Source organism: Bos indicus, chromosome 13 (assembly GCF_029378745.1).
Source record: "Bos indicus isolate NIAB-ARS_2022 breed Sahiwal x Tharparkar chromosome 13, NIAB-ARS_B.indTharparkar_mat_pri_1.0, whole genome shotgun sequence".
Classification (NCBI taxonomy): Eukaryota; Metazoa; Chordata; class Mammalia; order Artiodactyla; family Bovidae; genus Bos; species Bos indicus.
In genome coordinates, this window is record NC_091772.1 from 30,283,452 (window position 1) to 30,301,286 (window position 17,835).

At 42.9% G+C, this 17,835-nt stretch overlaps 1 protein-coding gene across 1 annotated transcript in view; it reads right to left on the reverse strand.

Annotated features, from left to right (window-relative positions):
* Positions 1–2,585, reverse strand: part of ITGA8 (integrin subunit alpha 8) — a 190,463-nt gene extending 187,878 nt beyond the window's left edge. Inside the window, exons 1-2 of the mRNA XM_070800873.1 lie at positions 2,263–2,585; positions 1,519–1,652 (exon numbers count right to left, since the gene is read on the reverse strand). Of these exons, the coding sequence (XP_070656974.1) occupies positions 1,519–1,652; positions 2,263–2,468 (340 nt within the window). The 5' untranslated portion in view covers positions 2,469–2,585. The remainder of the gene's footprint in view (positions 1–1,518; positions 1,653–2,262) is intronic.
* Between the last annotated feature and the right edge of the window lie 15,250 nt (positions 2,586–17,835).

The window sequence follows — 17,835 nt, forward strand, 5'->3', positions numbered from 1 at the left end:
GACTATAGATTGATTCTTGGTAAAAACACATCACATGTCTCCAAATGCTAACACTAAATTTAAATTCAAATAATGCCCAAAATTTATGTTTTTATTTATCAAGGCTTACACTTAAAATACTTTAAAAATAAAATATTTGACATGTATTAGTAAAATACCATTAATTTTATGCTTAATTTTTCTGATTCATGAAATTAATTTTAAAATTAAGCTAGAAGTCAGTATTTAGAAGCATCTAAAGTCCTGATTCAATCACTAACTGAAAGATTTCTTTCACAAATGAATATCAAGTGGTTTAATTTTTCCAGTTTCTAATAGTTAAACTTTAAAGTAAAAGCTTATGAAAAGTGGTATGAAATAACTGAATTATTTAATTAAATGGTAAAAGAGCTACTGTGACCATATATAGACACATATGAAAAACATAATTTAAAAGTGCATTTATAAAATATCTCCTAATTTGGTCATATTTCAAGGTAATGCTTGCATAGGACTTTTCTCTGTGACATAATTTCCACATTCTTAGAATGGAAATTATTTTCTCCTTTAAAATAAAAAATGCAAATCAGTTAAAGTAACAGGTAAATATCCATCCAATTTCATCAAAATTCTGTGAAAACTGACATTCTACGTAAATTCTGGATATATACTAATATAACAATAATGAAGAATGATGTCATATAATAGTTCCACGGTGCAAAAGGTATTTTAATTGATTGTTCATCAAAGAACATTGAGTTGACATGTTCACATTTTTCTGAAAAGAGATATTTGCTTTCCAATAACATATACCTTTTGAATTCATAAAGTTTTGGAGGTACAAATTAAAACATTCAGCGTTAATGTTTTTGAAAGCATTAAGTTTAGATTATTTTCTCAAGACCCAAGGAGAAAACACCAGAGGAAACATAACCAGCCTGAATTGTTTAAAATGTATTTTCCCTTTAATTAAATAAGAAACATCTGTCTGGGGATTTTGGAAATGAATGTAATCCATCCACACTCTGCCTGTACTAGTTTGCATCCAGTGTCCAATATTTTGAAAGAAAATGCTTTCTTTCTGTAAAGAATTAAATAGCAACATGGAGTGATGTCTGGGTCTGCAGCAGCTGACTCTTGCCTCCCGAGTTTGGGCACTGGAAATTCTAAGGCTATGTCTTTTTCCAGATTTGTTCTTGGGAAATAACCAAATTCTCTCCAGAATCAAGATCAGGGAGTAACATCTGTGTTCTCCAAACCATCCACTCACCCAGAACACCCTTATCTCAGAATAGTAAGGAAACTGCAGTGACCAGGGTGCATTCAAATACCCAAGCTCAAAATACTGTTCCCTCTCTGGGGTGCACTTAACATCTTCCTCCCCTTCACTTGGGCTTTAAAAAGCTGATTTCTCTCTGAACCTGCACCGCCCTCAACACCAACCCATCAGACAGGCCAAATTCTACAAAGTGGGGACTTGACTCCCGGAGGGCTCTGGCACTCCAGAACCAACAGTTGAGAATGACAAATATCACTTACTGGTGTTGTCAAATGGTATCTGCCTGCACTGCGCAGACCCCTCGGCGGGCCAAGGACAGTAGTAGACTGCTCCCCCTTCCACGATGTCTGGCTGGCTGGTGTTGGCTTTGGGCGCCCCCACCAAGACACTCGCCCTGAGAAGAGATTGGACAAAATCACTCTTGGAATCGGAAACGTACTCATGATGGAGACAGACTGTCAACCTAGATTTCCTCTTGGAAATCTACGGGCGTCTGAAACCTGGTTTGGAAGAGGGTGCAAATATTCCTAATTCTTCTCTAGGTGGAGCTATGTATACAGTGAGTTGAGAGATTGCGGGGGGCCGGGGGGGGGGGGGGTGGTGCAGTGAGAATTAGCAAAGGACAGAGCCCAGCTGCTTATAGCAGACAGCACTTGAGCCCAGACGCTTAATTGTTACAGGCTATGTATAAACAGACCGTGTTGTGGTCCTTGTTTTAACTGGCCTGAGTCTGTTCGGTCCTGTGTTTCCCCTTTGCACGATGCTCCAGTCTTTGTCCCTGGAGCTCCCCAGGACTTTCGGATCCGAGGCAAGTGACATGTCCCTGGTTCAAAGTTCACAAGGACATTCAGCGTGGAAGGGGAGGGTAGAGGCTGGTGGTGGGGAACCGGACGGGACCCCAAGTGGGCAGCGGGATGGACGCTCGGGATCGCCTGCCAGCAGTCTGCGGGGACAGGCCTGGGTCCCCCGGCAGAGGGGCAGGGACCCCACCTGGGGCGACTTACGTGTGAGCGGCAGGTATGTGGAAGTCCACCGCGTAGCCGAAGTAGCTGCCTTCGGGTCCGCTGTACACCGTGAGCTTGTCCACGTCCAAGTTGAACGCCTGCGAGGCGGGGGACCACAGCATCCCCAGAGCGGCCGAGAAGCAGCAGAGGGGCGCGAGCGGCGGTGCCCGGCTGACCCGGGGACCGCGGCGGGGCCGGGCAGACATCGCCCTCCGGCCGGGTGGTGCTCACCGGGCAGTGCGAGCCGAGGACCCCGGCTGGGAAACGGCGGGCGTGGCGGCGGGCGGTCCGGGGAGCCCCGGTCCCGGGTCAATGCGCGCGACGCGTCCGCGGTGACAGCCCCGGGCGCTCCTCCGCGTGTCCCCTGCGGTCTGCTTGGCCGCCGGATCCCGCGGCTGGGGGCTGGCGGAGGGGATGCGAGCCCTCCTCTGGCGGCGGGAGGGGGCCCCGGTGCGCTCGGGGCGCCTCCTAGTGGCCGGCCCGCACACTGCGGGCCGGAGCCGGTAACTCACGGACAGTCCTCGCCCCCGCGGGCGGCCGGCGCCAGGCGCCTGTTTCAGTGGGTTGGCTTTCTACTGCAATTGTATCTTAAGAACTATCTGAGCCTCCCGCTTGCCAATTCAAGCCATTGGCTTTGGAAGCAATCCCCCCCGCCCCAAAAGCCGCTCCGCCCGCCTCTGCTCAGCGTCGGGCGAGGCTTTGCTCTGGTTTCTCCCAAATGGATGATGTGAAAGCGTACCCCACCGCGAGGGAAGAGGCCAGACAAAGCCAAGATCTTGGCATTACCTCTGCAGCCTAAAGATCCGAATAAAAGTTTAAATCCAATAATCCTCTCTTCCCCCACCTCCACTTCCCTGCAGAGGTAACTAATAAAGCAATCCTGGAGATTTTATTTAGGTCTTTCTCAGAGACACATGGAGCAGGTTACATGCCTTGGTCCTAAATTTCTGTGACCTTGTGTAATTGTGGTGAGGACTAACAAAATTGGGAATGTTGGAATTTACAGTTTACCCACAGCAGGCGTAGGGGGTATAGGTTGGAATCTGGGCATCTGCAGGAGTTCAAACGTCAGTTCCAATCCATGGGTGTTATTGATCTCTTTCTGTGTCTTCTGCTTGGGAGAGGGAGTAAAAGATGAGTGGGGGAAAAGGCAAAGGAGAAGTGTGGTACCAGAAGCCTTTTCATAACGTGCAGTCTTCCAGGGAAACAGAATTAACAGGGAAAGAGAGCAATTAAGGGTTAAACAGGATGCCGCTGGGTTTAAATGAAAATGAAGACTAGAGAGGAGAGAGGGGACTAGGGTCCACAGCATTTTAATGAGATTCGTTGGTAATTTAAGCAGAAATTTGAATAGGAGGCATGGCTTTGGACATTGTGGACAGAGTGATTGAGGCAAAGTATTAAAGACACAGAGGCCAAGATGATAGGGTTGTGCAAGGGATTTGAATAAAAATGTGGGTTGGGGAGGAGTGGAAGGAAAGGATGGACCTCCTAAGAAAGGATCTTAATAACAAGAACAGTTACTGAGGCAAAGGTAGTGGGTTCTACAGGGATTCTGGAAGTTTAGTGGAGGATGTGTGTGTTGGGGCAAGAGGTCAATTGTCAGAAGGAAGAGAAAGCCAAGTGGCTGTTGCCCAAACGCACAGAGTGATGAGGGCTCTGACATGATAAACAGATGGAAGGGAAATGAAGCCCGCAATGTTAATTAACAGGAAAAGGGCCAGCAGACTGATGGCAGAATGAAGTGAAGGATAAACCCAAGGTGAGTCTACAGGTATCAATTTAGAAGAGGAGAATCACAGACAGTAGCAATGGGGCAAGGAGAACAGAATGGGAGGAATATAGTGAGTTAGGTTCTGGACCTATTGAATCTGTTACTAGTGTGGGATCCCCAAGAAGCTGGAATCATAAACTGTGATTCAGAGCAGTGATCTAGTCTAATGGAGTAGATGTGGGAGTCCACCCACAGAAAATCTGTGCTCCCATTGAAAAGCTAGACTTTGTCTTACATCAGAACACACTTGGTAGACTGATTTAAATTTTATGTTTTCCTCTTTGCCTGTCTCATCCCTGTAAAAATGCTAAAAATGAATAAGCTATCAGAAGATTACCTAGCAAATCATCACATCTGGGTTATTTCCTAACTGAATAGTCCTTTCCCAGACAAGGGCTTAAGAGCAGAGAGGGTAGAAAACTTTTTTCTCCCTCCAAAAGTTCATTTGTGTTGGATACAAAGTCTGCTACTCTGGGTCAGGTTACTATTGGTAATAGAAGTGATATTCCCTGGAGTAAATTTCAATGAGTAATTCACATGCAATATACACATGGGCAGAAAAAGAGCTGTGGGAGACAGTGAGGCTGGGAAATAGCCCCGACTCTATCATTTCCTGTGACTGCATGCTGAAATTTGCAAATTCATCATATTGCAGGCAAGATTTAGGTTGAGGCAAAGGTAGTGGAACACCTGAATAGGTAGAAAGTAACAGCATATTCTTAGACATGCACTTGGTCCACTTACCAACCTACTGGACAGAAGTTCAGTTAAGTTCAATTGCTCAGTTGTGTCCGACTCTGTGACCCTATGGACTACAGCATAACAGGCTTCCCTGTCTATCACCAGCTCCCGGAGCTTACTCAGGCTCACGTCCATTGAGTCAGTGATGCCATCCAACCATCTCATCCTCTGTCGTCCCCTTCTCCTCCTGCCTTCAATCTTTCCCAGTATCAGGGTCTTTTCCAATGGGTCACTTTTTCACATCAGGTGGCTAAAGTATTGGAGCTTCAGCATCAGTCCTTCCAATGAATATTCAGGACTGATTTCCTTTAGGATTGACAGGTTGGATCTCCTTGCAGCCCAAGGGACTCTCAAGAATCTTCTCCAATATCACTGTTAAAAAGTATCAATTCTTTGGACAGAAGTAGCTCAATATTATAAAATGATTTGTATAAATCAGCATATGGCCAGGGTATCCCCCTTTTGTTACTCTCTTGATTTTTGATATTTCCAGCATGTTCCTGATCTTTTAATTCAAGATATGGGTAGGTCAGGGAAGAAAATTCTACTTATTGCCACATCAGTTCAGTCACTCAGTCATGTCTGACTCTTTGCGACCCCATGGACTGCAGCACGCCAGGCTTCCCTGTCCATCATAACTCCCAGAGCTTACTCAAACTCATATCCATCTCGTTGGTGATGCCATCCAACCATCTCATCCTCTGTCGCTCCCATCTCCTCCCACCTTCAATCTTTCCCAGCATCAGGGTCTTTTCCAATGAGTCAGTTCTTTGCATCAGGTGGCCAAAGTATTGGAGTTTTAGCTTCAGCATGAGTCTTTCCAATGAATATTCAGGACTGATTTCCTTTAGGATTGACTGGTTGGATTTCCTTGCAGTCCAAGGGACTCTCAAGAGTCTTCTCCAATACCACAGTTTAAAAGCATCAATTCGGCGCTCAGCTTTCTTTATAGTCCAACTCTCACATCCGTACATGACTACTGGAAAAACCATAGCTTTGACTAGACAGACCTTTGTTGGCAGAGTACTATCTCTGCTTTTAATATGCTGTCTAGGTTAGTCAAGGAGAAGGCAATGGCACCCCACTCCAGTACTTTTGCCTGGAAAATCCCATGGACAGAGGAGCCTGGTAGGCTGCAGACCATGGGGTCGCTAGAGTCGGACGCGACTGAGCAACTTCACTTTCACTTTTCACTTTCATGCATTGGAGAAGGAAATGGCAACCCACTCCAGTGTTCTTGCTTGGAGAATCCCAGGGACGGGGGAGCCTGGTGGGCTGCTGTCTATGGGGTTGCACAGAGTTGGACACGACTAAAGCGACACAACAGCAGCAGCAGCTGCTAGGTTAGTCATAGCTTTTCTTCCAAGGAGCAAGCATCTTTTAATTTCATGGCTGCAGTCACCATCTGCAGTGATTTTGGAGCCCCCGCAAAAGAAAGTCTGTTACTGTTTCTATTGTTTCCCCATCTATTTGCCATGAAGTGATGGGACCATATGCCATGATCTTAGTTTTCTAAATGTTGAGTTTTAAGCCAACTTTTTCACTCTCCTCTTTCACCTTTCATCAAGAGGTTCTTTAATTCTTCTCTTTCTGCCATAAGGGTGGTGTCATCTGCATATCTGAGGTTATTGATATTTCTCCTGGAAATCTTGATTCCAGCTTGTGCTTCATCAAGCCTGGCATTTCGTGTGATGTACTCTGAGTATAAGTTAAATAAGCAGGGTGACAATACACAGCTTCATTATATTGCCAGTACAGCCGATTATATCATATTGCCATATATTTGGATTCATATACTTGTTCCTTTCTTCTAAAACACACTTGTTATTGATTTATACAACAAGCCTACATTTTATACAGTGTCACTTTCCACTGTACAGATGAGGGCCTTAAGGTTCAGAGAGCTACAAGCATATACAAATTTACAGAGCAAGTAAGTGGTGTTATTTTTTTTAATAATTTTTATTTATTTATTTTTGGCTGCACTGGGGCTTCATTGCTGTGCCAGCTTTTCTCTCATTGCAGCAAGCGGGGGATACTCTCTAGTTGTGGTTCATGGGCCTCTCATTGCAGAGCATGGGTCCTAGGGCAAGTGGCTGCTGCTGCTACTAAGTCGCTTCAGTCGTGTCCAACTCTGTACGACCCCATAGACAGCAGCCCACCAGGCTCCCCCGTCCCTGGGATTCTCCAGGCAAGAACACTGGAGTGGGTTGCTATTGCCTTCCACGATGCATGAAGGTGAAAAGTGAAAGTGAAGTCGCTCTGTCATGTCTGACTCTTGGCAACCCCATGGACTGCAGCCTACCAGGCTCCTCCATCCATGGGATTTTCCAGGCAAGAGTACTGAAGTGGGGTGCCATTGCCTTCTCCGAGGGCAGGTGGATCTCAGTAGCTATCTACTCCCAGGCTCCAGAGCACAGTCTCAATAGTTGTGGTGCAGGGGATTAGTTGCTGTGCAGCGTGCGGGACTTCCTTGGACCAGGAATTGAACCCACATCTCCTGCATCAGCAGGTGGATTCTTTACCACTGAGCCAGCAGGGAAGCCCCACTGGTGTGATTTGAACTTGGACTCTCAGATGCTAAAACCAGTTTCTCAGCCTATTCGGTCTATAGGCATATTTTTGAAATTTATGGCAAAAATGAGAAGTCACTTTTCTGAAGTATTAAGCTCTTCTGGTCTGGCCCTTTGGGTATGCTTGCAAGTCATGACAGCAGCTGTGTACTTTTATAAGAGGTCACAGCAAAGGGTTTGGTTGTTGTTCACTCACTCAGTCCTATCTGACTCTTTATGACCCCATGGACTGCAGCACACATGATTCCTTGTCCTTCAGTATCTCCCAGAGTTTGCTCAAACTCACGTCCATTGAATCGGTGATGCCATCCAACCATCTCATTCTCTGTCGTCCCCTTCTCCTTCTGCCTTCAGTCTTTCCCAGCATCAGGGTCTTTTCCAATGAGTTGGCTCTTTGAATCAGGTTGGCCAAAGTATTGGAGCATCAGTCCTTCCAAGGAATATTCAGGGTTGATCTCCTTTAGGATGGACTGGTTTTATCTCCTTGCTGTCCAAGGGACTCTCAAGAGTCTTCTCCAGCACCACAGTTCAAAAGCATCAATCCTTTGGCGCTCAGCCTTCTTTATGGTCCAACTCTCACATTCGTATATGACTACTGGAAAAACCATAGCTTTGACAATATGGACCTTTGTTGGCAAAGTGATGTCTCTGCCTTTTAATATGCTGTCTAGGTTTGTCATAGCTTTTCTTCGAAGAAGCAAGTGTCTTTTAATTTCATGGCTGCAGTCACCATCTATTGTGATTTTGGAACCCAAGAAAATAGTCTGTCACTGTTTCCGTTTGGTATTCAAAGAGAGAAGGAAAAGCAAACTAACTTGAAGCTCTTTGACGTACCCTTGGAGACCAAAAACCTGGGAGAAGAGTAAAATCTCACAAGAAGCTAGGGGAAAAAAACTGTAATAATTACAGGGACAGAATAGGTCTGAATCGGGGTCTTGTACATTTCACTATTCTGACACATGGGAACCACGCCAATCAGTAAAACCTGGGATACTGTCAGAGAAACACATGGACAATGACAGGTCTTACGCTGAATGAGAAGTTTGACATTTTAAAGGTCTTCTAGCACTGATTTATTTGTCAGAAAAGCAAGTCTGGTAATTGTTTATCATGCCTGTGAGTGCGTGTGTATGTTTAATGCTGAGAAAGGTATGCATAGTTGTTTCCCTAAACAGAAAAGAAAAGAACCCAAAGGTCAAAGATGGAACAGATTTGGCCCAAACGTTCCAAAAATAAATAAGTAAAGAGTACCACAGGAAAAAAAAATATTTCTCTGGTTTGTAGCCATGTACAAAATATTTAAAAATAGAGATGCTGTAACATTTAACCATTAGTGCATACTTCTTAACAGAAGATCAAATATATTTGTTACTTAATAACCAATTACTGTCCTCCACTACGTTTAAATCTACTTCCTTATATGATAAAATGTGATCCTTACTGATTGGCGTGGTTCCCATGTGATCCTGGGACCTCCTTGGTGCTCCAGTGGTTTTAGTCATGATGCTTCCACTTCAGGGGGCATGGGCTCAGTTTCTGGTTGGGGAACCTTATGCTGTGTGGTGTGACTAAAAAAATAGCACCCCCCCCAAAAAAAAAAAAACTGATCTTGCCTCCAAATCAAGGACCAAGAGAGTCCATACCTGATTATTTCATTAATACACCACAACTTCAATATGTTATTTAAACCATTGACAAAATAAGCCCAGGTAAAAATAATATGCTCTTGAAGATTCCATCAGCTTTAAAAATTAAGCACCCAATGCAAGATAGTTTTTCAGTCTCTTTTTGTATTTGTGGTAATTGAGGTGATCTCAAAGGGTTTTTTTTTTTTTTTTTTAATTTGTTTTTGTTTTTTGCCCACTGGACTCAGTGTTTCTGCAATATTAGAAACTACCTATTAGTATAAACTGGTCAATTAAACTTAGATTGGGCAAACAACTCTTAAATCTGTCAAGCGTCTCTGCTGGCATAAGCTTATGTCTGCAGATCTCCGATTTCTGGTCCCTGGAGGGTGAATCTCATTATAGTAAAATCTTTTTTTTTTCTTTTTGATAATTTTGTTTGTAATTCTCTTTTATGATTTCCCTTCATGATTTTATTAGCCACTTTTAAGTTAAAAGTGCTGCAGCCCATGGCCCCTGTGCTGGCAGTTGTTCAAGCACAGTCAACAGTTGGTTTAGCTGAAGGAAAATTCCCACTAGTCAAAACCAGACTCCAACTCGATCTCTTTTTAGAATGAGCCTTTTAAATACAACTCTGCTTTAAACAAAAATAAAAATAAATAAAAACAGTTCTTCCTCTAAAAAAGGAAGGTAAATGAGGCCAATGATGCTCTTCCAGAGCCCTGACATCTGGGGATAAATCTTCCTGAGAGTCAAAGACCCCGGGGAGTTGAGTTTATATGAAGGATCTTGATTTACAGATTTTAATTAGGGCCAGTTCACTCCAGAATCTTGAAAAACCTACACACATCTGATGGGTTGGCCATAGTGACTAAGGCAAACTTCCAGGGGAAGAATTCACAACATCTTAGTTGTAAATTTGGAATCTGCAATGGGGAATTCCAGTTTCCCAAGGGCTTATGTTTCAGTTCAGTGCCAAAGGAATATATTAGATTGGCTTTATTATTATTATTAAATTTCAGTGAGGTGTTGGGCTGCAGGGCCTCACTACTCTGGTCCCAGGGAAAGAGAGTCACTTAAGATGAAAAGTAAGCATTCTCCTCACTTGTGTCTTCAGTCATTCAGGTATCTGAAAGTAAATACCATAGACTGGATAGCTTATTAAAAACAGAAATTTATTCCTCTCACTTCTGAAGACCAGAAGTTCAAGATCAAGATGGCAGCACAGTTGAGTTCTCCCAAGAGGCCTCTCCAGGTTGCAGACTGCCAACTTCTTATTGTATTCCCATATGGCAGAAAGGGGTTGAGCGAGTTCTCTGGGGTTCCTTTGATAAGGCACTAATTCCATCATGGGGCTTTGCTCTCATGACCTCCCAAAGGTCCCACCTCCTAACACTATCACACTGGAGGTTAGGATTCCAACATGGGAATTTGGAGGTGGGGTGGAGTGCCAGACACAAATCTTCACCCCATTGCATCAGGACTTGAAAGGAGAGTCTTTCTTGAACACAGTGCTACAGGCAGCTCCATGGACCAAGGACAAGGGTAACAGTTGTGGGCTTCAGGGGCAGACAGCAGCTGTGGCCTCCTGCTACCCTTCATTCAGCCCTCGGAGGAGGGCAAAGGACTCCAGGGATCTCCTACAAACAGGTGGGACGTCATGAAGGAGTCCTCCACCTATGGGAGGAGGTGAAGGCTGGAGCATCTGATTGGCCATCTGAACGTGATTTAAACCCTAGACTAGATTGCTATGTGTATTTCAAGGTTGGAAGGTGTCATGAGGGTGTCTAGGACTGCCCTCTAGTGTCTGTGATCCTATTAAAGTGTATGGGATTTTCTTGTGAGAAAATGATTTCGTCTCAAACAATTTAGATGAACTTTTCATTACAAAGTTCCCAAATTTGAGTCGGTCTCGCCCACATTTATCACCATCTTTATTTCCTTGTGGTACTTTGAAAATCAGGTGAAAGGGAAAAAGAAGAAAAGAGCCACAGAGGATGGAAGGAAAGGAAAGAAGGAGGAAAGGAGGAAGGGAAGGAACTATATTTCATATTTTTCCAGCTACCTGCAAAATCCAAATCAGATTTCAATATCACTCAAGCAAGGACTATATTCTACTCAGTTTCATTGGCCCTACCTAACTTTGTTATTTGCTTATTCCTTATTTTTATCCCATCAACAGATGTGAACACCAACTGTGTCTTATTTACAGTGCCAGCCCTGGAGATATAATTGTGAATTTAAGAGAGATAGTTCTTCCCTTCCTGGAGCTTGTGTTCTCGTGAGGAGATGCCAACCTGATGAGAATATAGTTAACTAGAACAGTGCCAGGAGCAGAACTAATAGGGTGTGGTTAGAGAAGAATGGGTGTAGGGAAGCTTTTAGGAGATCATTTTCCTTCAAATAAGAACACAGCCACATGATCCACCAAAGAATAATGGACTATTCATGATGCAACTTTTTAAAACAGATGTGGTTGCTACACTGTGCACCCAGATCTGGAAAACAAGGGACCTTATGGCTTGGTGTCCTTTAGTGTCCCTGACTTAGAGAAGGTCAATCTTAGCAGATTGTAACTAAGATATGGAATCAAGTTAAGACTTCTAGTGCCCATGTAAAACAAGCCTCCTGTGGCATCTGTGCCTTTTGTCATCTGTGTAACTTACGTAAGGAAGCCTCCTGCTTACCATGACAGTAAGTCATCTGTGCCCATGGCCTTGACCACTTACAGTCTCTCTCTGCAGCAGTGCCCTAGTCTGTTTCCAGGGCTAGCAGTCTTTGAGAGAACAATCTGAAGGTTGGAAGTGAATTTCTTGTCTTCTGCTTAGATGGCTTGAAACGTGACTAACTGACTAAAGTTGACCTTTCTGGCTTTTATTGTTTCGACTTATTAAAAAATCTGTCCTTTTCCCAAAGCCCTCTGGGCACATGCACAAAAAAATAGAAATATGACAAGTTAAATTAAAACCAGCAGATGAAAGCTAAAACACTCTCATAAAGTTAAAAAGAAAGATGCCAAGCAGCATTTCTGGAAGGAGAAAACTAAACCAAATGGATTAAGCTTAGCCATTTTTCTACTGGTTTGCAAGGAGGACTTGTTCAAAATAGATGTTAGAGTGATTTCCTACGAAATCCTTGAAAAAGTTGTTCCACTACATATTTTCATACCAAATCCTGTAAATAATGGTAATCCCAGGGAGAGAAAGGCTCTAAAATTTAGTTCTTTTTATAGTGATATTAAGATTGCTATTTAGCCTTTAGTTACAGTGTGGCCTTATCCAGTTGCATCTCATTCTTGGGAGAAGAGAGATTAGCTTTAAACACAGTTAACATTTCTCTCTTGAACTCCAATCATTGCTGTCAGCTCAGTCACCCTGTGATTCTGTTTAGAAACCAGTGCTGCTTATATATGTAGAAAGAGTAGGTAATAAGAATATGAATTCTGGAGCCAGATATCGGGTCCATAGCTCAGCTTTGCCATTTACCTGTATGTGGGCAAGTTACTTACCATCTCTGTGCCTGGGTTTCCCCAACTGTAAAATGAAGATACAAACAGCAAATCATATAGACTTGTGAGGACTAAATGGGTTAATGGGCCATAAAGAAGGCTGAGTGCTGAAGAACTGATGCTTTTGAACTGTGGTGCTGGAGAAGACTCTTGAGAGTCCCTTGGACAGCAAGGAGATCCAACCAGTCCATCCTAAAGGAGATCAACCCTGAATATTCATTGGAAGCACTGATGCTGAAGCTGAAGCTCCAGTACTTTAGCCACCTGATGCAAAGAACTAACTCATTGGAAAGGACCCTGATGCTGGGAAAGATTGAGGGCAAGAGGAGAAGGAAGTGACAGACAGATGGTTGCATGGCATCTGATCTAATGGACGTGAGTTTGAGGAAACTCTGGGAGATAGTGAAGGACAGGAAAGCCTGGCATGCTGCACTTCATGGGGTTACAAAGAGTTGGACACAACTTAGTGACTGAAGAACAACAAGTTTGAAATACAGGAGAGAATCTTAATAAGTCAGCTGATTCTTGCATTGGATTTTGCACGTGGAGAAAAATATTGTGCAAAGCAATTATCTCTTGCTCAGAAGTCCAAATTGCAGACATAATAGGTAGCCTATTTATGCTAAGGGATTATTAATATTTATTGGTCATGAGCTTTATGTTTTGTTTTGCCTTTTATGTACATAATCTCTTTTAACATATTATTATTATTTAATGATTTTGGTCCCATGGTTTGTGGGATCTTAGTTCCCTGATAAGGGATTGAACCCAGGCCAAGGCAGTGAAAGCCTGGAATCCTAGGCACCAGGGATCTCCCTTACCATATTTTTAAATATACCCTTTTAAAAATAAGGAAACCTAGGGACTTCCCTGGTGGTCAGTGACTAAAACTCCATGTTCCCAATGCAGGGTGCCTGAGTTCAATCCCTGATCAGGGAATTAGATCCCACATGCTATAGCTAACAATCCCATATGCCTCAACTATGACCCAGCTCAGCCAAATAAATAAATACATATTTAAGAAAGTAAATAAATAAAAATAAGGAAACCTAAATTTGATGGGGTTAAGTAACTTGCAAGAATTTACTTGCAGGAGGTATGTGGTGAAAACAGGGTCAATCACAGGATGTCTGATTCCTCAGAACTTACTTTTTCTATCAATCTATTTCTCTTTTCTAGGTTTGGGACAAGACACTATATCAGATTATTTGAAAAGTCAATACAAGGAAGCACTGAAAGAAGTGAGAGGGCCCAAAAGCAACAATACCCAGTAGCAACAAGCAAACCCAGGTACCGGATGTGGGTTTCTAATACCATTCTCCAGTAGAAGGAACTAGGGTCTTTGGAGAAACAGCTAATCCTGGGAGCAGGTAACAGACAAGATTAACCTGGGATATCTTGTAGCAAGAAAATAAGGAAGTACTCAAAAACCAAACTGATGGAGTTTATCAAGGGGAGGCAAGAATCAACTGAAAGAGCTCCCAAAGGCTACTTGAAAAGCAAAATAAGTAATATAGTATTGGATTATAACTTGAGGTGTAAAGTAAATCATTATGAGCCCTGAGGTATGAGGCCTGAATTGTGTCCCGCCCACCCAAAGAAAAATTATTTGCTGAAGCCCTAATCCCCAATGACACTATATTTGGAAATAGGGCCTTTAAGGAAGAAAATAAGCCTAAATGAGATCATAAAGATGGGGCCCTATTCCAAAAGGACTAGTGCCCTTTTAAGAGGAGGAGATACCAGAAATCTTTCTCCCTCAGAACGTGCGCCGTGAGCATGCAGTGAGAAGGCAGCCATCTGCAAACCAAGGAGAGAGGTCTCATTAGGAACCAACCCTACTGATCTTAGACTTCCAGCCATCAGGATGGTGAGAAAATGAATTTCTATTTTTTAAGCTGCCAGTCACTGTTATGGCAGTGCTAGTAAACTAATACAAGTCCATACCAATATAAATGATTGAGCAAATAAATAAGTGGAAAGAAGAGACAAATACCTATACATTAGAAACTTTAAAAAAAATGTATGTGGACACTGTCCCCTTGAGGAGGTAGAACATAGCTCTCTACACTGGGTTCGATGACTTTCTTCCAAAGGCATCGTATGGAAAGGGCGTAACAGTACAGAAGACTGACGTCATCAGTGGTAAGGGAAGCTGATAACGTACCCTTAATATGATCTGGTAAGAAGGACACTTGTCTTCCTCCTCCAAACTAAAATTCCTGTCAAGTCAAAAGAAAAACATCAGACAAACCCAAATTGAGGGACAGTTTACAAAATACCTGCCCAGATTTCTCCTAAGTGTCAAGGTGACCCAAATGAAGGAAAGTCTAAAACTGTCACAGTTTAATGGATCCTAAGCAGATTTGATGACTAAATGTGATGTGGCCCTCTGGATGGAATCTTGTAGCAGACAAAGGACTAGGTAAAAACTGAAGACATCTGAATAAGGTATGAGCTTCAGTTACTAACTGTCAAATTGGTTCATTGGTCCTGACAAATGTATCAAACTCATGTTTGATCGTAGCAGGGGATACTAGGTACAGGATATATATGGCAACTGCTTAGATATCTATGTATTTTGGTAAGCTTTCTGTAAATATACAACTATTCTAAATGAAAAGTCTATTTAAAGGAATTCCCTGGTGGTCCAGTGGCTAAGACTCTGTGCTCCCAAAGCGGGGGGCCCAGGTTTAATCCCTGGTCAGGCAGCTAGATCCCACCTGCCACAACTAAGACTTGGCATTGCCAAATAAATACATATTTTTAAAAGTCTATTTTAAACAAATATGCAAAACGGTGTTTTTGTTATATCTTCCACATGACTTCTGTCTTATATTGTTTCTCTGAATATTCCAAAGTGAGGATTCACTTATCTTGGGAACAGAGTTTAGCTTAGTTTTGTTTCTTCTCACAAAACAGGACCCATTTTTGCAGTCAATATTGTGCCACATCTTGGCAGGAATCCAGCAGATGAGGCAGGGGAGGACCAGTATAAGTTTGAGCATGTTTATCTGTATGAGTAAGTAATTCCTGTAGGTATATTTTAAAGATGCATGTGAGTCCCCATATCTGAAACATCTCCACAGTTTTATTCCTCCTCTTGTAATTTTTTTCTCTTTCTGTAGATGACCTCTGAAAATCCCAGAAAACAATATTTGCTTTTAGATGGTTGGGATTGAATCCTCTATTGTCTTTTTTTCCCTTTGAATCCTCTTGTTCTTTTTTTCCCACAGAGAAACTCCCAGATTTTTCTTTTTATTTTAAGATTATGTTACTGAACCAGATGATCCAGTTTCGCCTTTTGCTTCTCAGGCTCAAAAAGAAAAAAAAAAAAAAGCCTGTGCTGTGGGATTTAGCAAACACTTCACTCTCTTCTCTTCCAGACCCTGTCAGCTGCACAGTTCCAACAGCAGTCAAAGTGGATCTACAGCTCCAAACCCCATTCCTTCTGGATTTTCGTGCTGGCCGCCAACCAAGAACTGGCTCCAGCTGTACTGGCCCCTAATTTCTTTAACTCTTTCCTCTTCTTTATTCTGGTGTTGAGAGAGCAAAGGAGATTCATTTGCAAGTATTTATTGAGCACCAATCACTGAGGACAGCAGTAAATAAGGCAGGTGAGGTCCCTGCCCATAGAAGCCACATTCTGAAAGATGGATAGCATCATGGCACACTTATTACTGCTAGAAGAGTTACTTGAATGAATGTTTTCATTAGTCCTGATGATGGAGATGCTAATTGTTATTCTCATTTATGAGACATAGACGCCAAATGACTTACCCAACATCAGGCAGCTAGTTAGTGATGGAGATACAATTATTTTCTTTTACTGATTTTATTTATTTATTTATTTTTGGCTGTGCTGGGTCTTCGCTGCTGCACGAGGTTTTCTCTAGCTGCAGTGAGGGGGGGCTTCTCATCGCAGTGGCTTCTCCTGCTGTGCAGCATGGGCTCTAGGGTGCGTAGGCTTCAGTAGTTGTGGCTCCCGGACTCTAGCGCACAGGCTCAGTTGCCCTTGGGCATGTAAGATCCTCCAGGACCAAGGATCGAATCTGTGTCTCCTGCTCTGGCAGGCAGACTCTCCACCACTGAGCCACCAGGGTAGTCCCTGGAGATACAACTTAAATCAAAGGTCTCAGATTCCAGAACACTTGGATTCCTAACCATGATAATATCCATAAAATTGTTCTTTTGCGTAGATACTGTCTGATTGCTGTCTTGCTCTTTCCACTCTTAAAAGTATGCTGCTTCTAAAAAAATATCTGTAATGTCTAATGACAATTATAAAAATAAAAAGTGGCTTTTTTTTTTTTTTAAGAAAATGGTGCCATTCGCATTCAATAGTTGCTTTTGTAGCATGCGCTACCTCTCTTTCCTATTTCTATAGTGAACCTCCCCACCACCCCACCCCACCCCTCCCTCTGCCTCTCTGCAGAATATTCAGGTGTTTCAGGTTTGATGAACCCAGCAGGAATTCCACGGATAGATTGGCATAATTTAACAGCCCTCTTGCATCTTTCTGGCCACATGATAGGTTGGGAAGGAGCTTGTACCTCGGGCATAAGCCAATCAGTGCCTATCATTCTAATAGCTGACGTGATTGGTTTATAGAACTATAGACGCGACGTGAGACACTTGCTTTCTCCTCCAGGGTGGGAAGGAGGTGGTATCTAACTCCAGTTTTTGTTGGCCCCCATTCTGGAGGAGGAACTGAAAGCTCGGATTCATGGAGCTCAATTTCTGACCGCACCGCATCTGACGACGTCCTCACTCATTGACATTTCAGGTGAGCGACCCCTAAATACTCTTTCATGTTGAAGTCACTTTGACTTGGAGGTTCTTTTTGTTTCATTCAAAAATGTGCTATCCGACACAAATAATTGCTTTTATTAGGGATATAAACCTAAATATTTAAGTAGATTAAAAAAAAAAACCTTCACAAGAAACTAAAAGAAACAAACAAAGCCCCCACGGAATTATCCAGAGAACATTCCAATGTCCAGAGAACATTTGCAGACAAATTTGAATCTCTGACTTAAGTGAAAAAAAAAAAAGTAAAATACACCTAGACCGTGGTAGATTCGTTTGTTTTACACGTGAAGGTAATCAAGACTGTGGTTAATAACTTGGGCCCAGATGTACCAGATGCTCAGTTAATTGGCCCCCACTCAGCTGGGTTCACCTTGTAGTACACAATTGTCTTGGATTTTGTTGCTAAAAACACGCCTGTTTTTGCCAAACAACACTGTTCTGGAGATTTGCCACCCCAAACACAGAAAGCTTGCTGTGATGAAGATTTGTGCCATTGGTGAGACCAGAAAACACCACTACATTGTAATAATGCCAGAGCAA